The sequence below is a fragment of the Sebastes fasciatus genome, chromosome 14 (assembly GCF_043250625.1).
Source record: "Sebastes fasciatus isolate fSebFas1 chromosome 14, fSebFas1.pri, whole genome shotgun sequence".
Classification (NCBI taxonomy): Eukaryota; Metazoa; Chordata; class Actinopteri; order Perciformes; family Sebastidae; genus Sebastes; species Sebastes fasciatus.
This window is the reverse complement of record NC_133808.1, coordinates 11,381,819-11,387,395: the sequence shown is the minus strand read 5'-3', so window position 1 is coordinate 11,387,395 and position 5,577 is coordinate 11,381,819. Positions and strand designations below refer to the sequence as shown.

General features: G+C 39.8%; 1 protein-coding gene across 2 annotated transcripts in view; it reads right to left on the bottom strand.

Moving 5' to 3' along the window:
* Positions 1-2,053: 2,053 nt before the first annotated feature.
* The window catches only part of LOC141782428 (sentrin-specific protease 7), a 55,249-nt gene continuing 51,725 nt past the window's right edge, over positions 2,054-5,577 (bottom strand). For both annotated transcript variants that reach the window (XM_074658794.1, XM_074658795.1), the window contains 5 exons: positions 5,473-5,516; positions 5,296-5,339; positions 4,203-4,271; positions 3,965-4,115; positions 2,054-3,808 (listed from right to left, as the gene is read on the bottom strand). In XM_074658794.1, the coding sequence (XP_074514895.1) occupies positions 3,671-3,808; positions 3,965-4,115; positions 4,203-4,271; positions 5,296-5,339; positions 5,473-5,516 (446 nt within the window). In that variant the 3' untranslated portion in view covers positions 2,054-3,670. The remainder of the gene's footprint in view (positions 3,809-3,964; positions 4,116-4,202; positions 4,272-5,295; positions 5,340-5,472; positions 5,517-5,577) is intronic.

Genomic DNA, 5,577 nt, shown 5'->3' with positions numbered 1-5,577 from the left:
AGAAGGGGGATTTTTTAATGCTCTCTAATCCTGTTTACTCTAAGCCTCAGAAGAGCTCGCCAATAAGTTACTGGAGCAACACTGGGAAGGGAGGGCGCTTAGTGGGGAAGAAACGTGGACAGAGAGGAAGTAGCAAGGGCCACAGAATCAACAGCAAGCAGAGAAATGCATTAATACATACAGATATTATGATAGTTTATGGATTCTTTTGGGGAGATTAGTTGGGATATAATGTTTTCTGCAAGAATACAGCAAATGCAAAATAAAAGAGACTTAATCCTGGTCCCCCAGTTGAAGGACAGTCCCCTAAACTGTTAAAGCACCCTGCTACCCAATTAGGCAAATGGCATTAAACCCATCCAGCCTTTGGAGATCCTAATGGTGGTGATGTGTCTGCTGCTCTCCATGGAAGAAGAAAAAAAACATCAATCCAAAGGCAATAAGATCATAAGACAGAAGAAACTGCTGATCTGATTAGTTAAAGAATTGCATCACCTGAGATCTAATCTAGAAATTAGCTCCTTAGAAATCATTGATAGTATTTTGCAGAAAGCCCCCCGTCCCCCACACAGACCCTCCACGCTCCCACACATAAATACAGTGTCAGGTTGGTCTAGCAGCTGAGGTGTTGAGGTAAGAAGCGGGGACTGAAATCCTCTCAGTATGTATATATTGACAACAGCGAGAGTCGTGGGCTTATTTTGGAGTCGACCTTTAACCCCAAACCCTTCCTCCGACGGGGTTTATCCCGTTTTTAAAAGGGAAATCTGCCGCTTCTTATCTTTTAAGTAGCTGCATTACGTATGTGAAAACAAAAAAAGACAAAAGAAGCAAGTAATGAGGACTAACAAACTTAGGGTAAAGTAAGCTGACAATGGCAGTAACAAGCTCATAATGACAACACACTGGTCACATAACATTAACCATGTTCACCATCTTTGTGTTGCTAACATTTGCTAATAAGTACACAGTACAATTCAGGCTTAAAATGTCATTAGTTTTGAAGGATTTTTGTCAAAAAACAACCAAAAGTACAGAACAAAATTAAGTTTGACCTGATGGTAGTGCTAAGTGAAAAGCCAGGAAAACACCAAAATCATTAGGATGCAGCCTCTGAGGACCATGAATGTCATCACCAAATTAAACGGAAATCCATCTAATAGTTGTTGAGACATTTCACTCAAAACCACAAATACCATCCTCATGGTGGCGCTAGAGGAAACGTCAGTGGATCACCAAAGTCACATTTGACACGGCTGAACAACGGTTATGGCTGAAAAGACGAACCGCTGCTTACACAGCTGACTTTTTTTAAACCAGAGACAAAAAAACATTACAATTTGAGGAACAGTTAAGAATCGCATTCCTGGGTGAGAGAATTCAGTGATGCTGCTTCTACGCGGAGAATAAACAATATGCAAACACTGGACAGGGCTTGCTATCCATAACCATTTGGTAATATACATTCAGTTGCCAGTTTATTAGGTACACCTAGCTCAAACTAATGCATTCTAGGATTTATTGCAGGACTGATGCATTATTATTACTTTTAGCTAAGTGTATCTAATGAATTAGCAAATGAGGGTAGATTTTGTATACGCCAAATGGCTGTAGCACGCTGCAATGCAGAATGGGAGGGGGATTACTGGGAGTCACACTGTGAGGGGATCTGACAGGCTGAGACAGTAAATACGTCTAAGCCAACCATTTAACCCTCTGAACAGATTATATTGGCATTGTAATATACAGGCATTTCAAAATGAAGCCTTTTGGCCCGAGAAGAACAGCGTTGGCTCCTCTGGTCAAAAAGAGAATTAATAACGGTAATAGAAATAAAATGGTTTGCAGAACAGCAGCCAAAGAAAACTTCTATCAGCTGATTTACAACACAGTCTCTGTTTTAGTTACCAACCTCTAATCCTCAGCTTGTTACCAAGAGGTCAAGAGTCAGGACCACACCCAGATATTGTCATAGAAAACATACTGGGCTTGTTTAAAGCAACTATCTAGGCTTGATGAAAATAAAAACAAGACAAAAGAAAAACAAGTGTAATCTGGTCTACAAGTTTTAATACAACACTGAAACCAAAGATATTTTGGAATCAGCTCCTGTACATTCATTCAACACAATGTCTAAAAAAAACATAACATCATAAAGTGTTAAAAGAGATACAAACACCTGACCAAAAAGGGAACAAACTACAAGACTATCAAGGTCTCTGCTGAGAAGAATGTAGGCAACGGTAGTGACGGGCAGCAATGTCTCTTAGGTCTTAATTAAGTAGGTTTTTAAGTTTGAGAGCATGATGTTACACATGCTAATGTATGTGCACCCCTGAACTTTTTGCAAGTTGTATTCTCATTAAAGTAAATTCAAATTTCTTATAATGTTGTATGTAAGTAATCCTAGTTGATGCTGCTAAAATGAAATACTTTGAGTGCACACAACGCACACCCTGCTTTGATTTGGACTTCATGATGGGGAACCTTTTCTCCCACATTTTGTACCAAAACATTTCTTCTTAATCTATATGCCGAAGCTAATATTTTGATAATAGCAGCCACCAACTTTCAAAGGATCAGTGTGTCAAATCTGGACACGTAAATGGTATCGCCAAAGAGACTTCAATGACCTTCAGAGAACCTCGATGCCACCTGACTATCAGAACTATAATTTAGAATATGCTTTGTGCAAACTAACAATATACAGGAGCCTGTTTTGATAGTCTAACATCCAAATTTGGTCTAATTCTGCAAATTTGTGCAGGCAGAGTTGATCTCAAGTAACATCATTGTGTCCCAATAGGCTTCATGGTGGATCTCAATACAGAGAGAGTGTCACGGATAAATGGTAGCATAAAACAGTTTTTTGTTTTTTTCAAGACATGTGAGTGAATGATCCTAGTTCAGTCATCTGTAGAGGCTGTCATGTTTCCTATCTGGCACTAGGAGGCTAGCAGGATAACCGAGGGAGGCACTGAGTGACTGAAAGAGTTTTTTTTTTTTTTTTTTTTTTCTTCATGTATCTAAAAAGGGGCAAAAGATCGAAACGCTGCTTCATGTTGATATTTCAGTTCCCGAGCCTTCATGTCATTCTATAATGAAATTCAGATAGGACACGTAGGAAATGTACTTCATACTATGCTTGTGTTCATCCTGTAAAAGGTGTACTGATGCAAAGAATGCAGAATCACAACAGTTTTGATTAAAAATAAACCATGACTGACTGAAATATGAAGTCACATATGACCTCCAATGTCCAACAAATGTCAGCAAAGCATGTAAATCCAACAAAAAATGGTTTACCAACTTGCTGTACAAACTGGGCTTCAATAATATAAAATATCTTGCAGCATAAAAACAATCAGTAAAAAGTCATGGGGTGTGGAAACATTTTCATGTCTAGTTATCTACAGTAAAACTCTTTCTGGTTGGATGGCCAGCTACGTGTTTATTTTAAATTAGCTGATGCCTTCATGTTCACTCACAGGACCCACAGATAGTCGGAGGTTTACATATTTTGTCGAGTTAATGCATAAAACAATAACAGCATCTAATAATTAAGGAAATCCTTTTAGTTCACGCTGAAATGTCCGTCGCTCAGTATGAGCAGTGATTTATAATGGCTACAGGAATGGGATGCACTGAACAGCAGAGCTGCTTCGTCCGTCTATCTGATGCTATCCAGGTTTTGATGTCGGTAAAGGTTAAGCACCAGATCTCTGATTTCGTCTCGTTTCCTCCGTACCTGCTGCCGTGGAAACCATCGTTGTAGGTGTAGAGGGAGGTCAAAGTGCACCACGGGGTCCTGAGAGCAGAAGCAGAATTAATTGCCTTAAAAAAAACATTTTGATGTAAACATCTAACATCTAAACATGAAGATTTAAAGCCCTTGCTGATCCAATATTACATTAATACGTGTCCGGCTATGTGAGCCCTAGAAAAAGAGAGTCAAGTTCTTCACCTTCAAAAAACTCTCGACGTATTGCAGCAGGTAGAGGCCGCAGTCGCTGCTGTTGTCCTGAAGGGGAACTTTGCAGTGTGAGCTTTGCATCTGGTCAGTACTAAAGTCCCTCGATGAACCACGGCGGACCTCCCATTCTGACTGCAAGTACCTGACGGACAAATACACATCATCTTACATCCATTTATAAACGCACACATGCGGCTACAGACAGAGGGATTAAAAGTGTCATACTTACTCCCGTAAGAGTTTGTAGACTCGCTCGTGCAGAGAAAGTTTGAGGGAATCCATGATAAGAATACACGGCCTACAGGGAGGAGACGCACATCTGTCATTCAACGTTTACATACACATTAGACATTGTTTTTTCATATTCATAGAGCAGTGTGTGCGCAACTGCAAGCAGACTACAAAGGCCATTTAGTAACTGTTGTAGTGTGCCTATATAAAAAGACAAACCTCCAACACAGTCCAGACTCTCTAAAACACATCAGAGTGCCTTTTAAAATAACCACAATCATTTTCTTCGGCTGCATGGCCGAGCTTATATTGGCATTTTATTTAACAGTGGTTGCGGAAGACATAAAATAAAATGTCCGCACAGAAGTGAAATACAATCTCAAGTGGTGATCCGAGACATGATGATGTCGAGTGTTATGTCTTGCCTTTGGACTGTACCGAATCAGTGTTTGTGGTATTTGCGAGGACCCAAAAGGACAAATAATTGCTTTCACAGGATTTATCTTAAGATGTGACCGAGGCCTGTGATGCGTAAATATACAACTATACTCAGTAATGGTGGAGATTGTGTTAATATCATGTAAGAAGGTGTGAAGAAAAGGTGTTGACACATTTTCTCATTAGCATGCTCTGCAGATACACTGAAGCCAGCAGTAAACCAAATAGTTCAATATAGTCTGCACAAAACATAAAATGTTTAACAATTAAATTGTGCAGACAATAACTAAGGACACATTATCTACAAGACTTAGTGTAAAAAACTGCTTGCCACGGTAGTCCGTGTTTCCAGTGTTGCACGGTGTTCAACGACAAACTGAAAGTGTCTGCTCAGTACAGAGTCTCAGTACAGAGTAGCAGGGGTCAGATTTCACACACATAGGATGAGAGAGAGTTGACAGACAAGACGATGGCGGAGGATTTGGTGTCAAAGAAAAAAGCAAAAGCGCCTATTACGCAATGTTTCGGATTTAAACCCAATGCTATAAGGGAACCATCACGTTAACGAGGAGATCCATCCCTAAACTGCACCAGTTCTCATTCTCATATATCAGGCAGCAGAATGATGTCACTCTGTGTACCCGCACACTCACCTCTTCGTAATAGTTGTCTTCTGGAAGGTCCGCTCTGTGCAGGTCTACAAACAAAGAAAGAATTAGACTGAGCAGACTTGTAAGAACAAATAAAGACAAATTGTAAAACATTTATCTGTGATATTAAAGAAAAAATATTGTTATTCCTAGTGAACACAGAACAGGAACATTTCTTACCACTGGACCTGGTGCTGGGTCTTTGGATTCTTCTTGAGGCTTTTCTAAAACACATGAAACTAACCATCACCTTCAGCTTTGCAATCGCAACATAAATAAATAAAG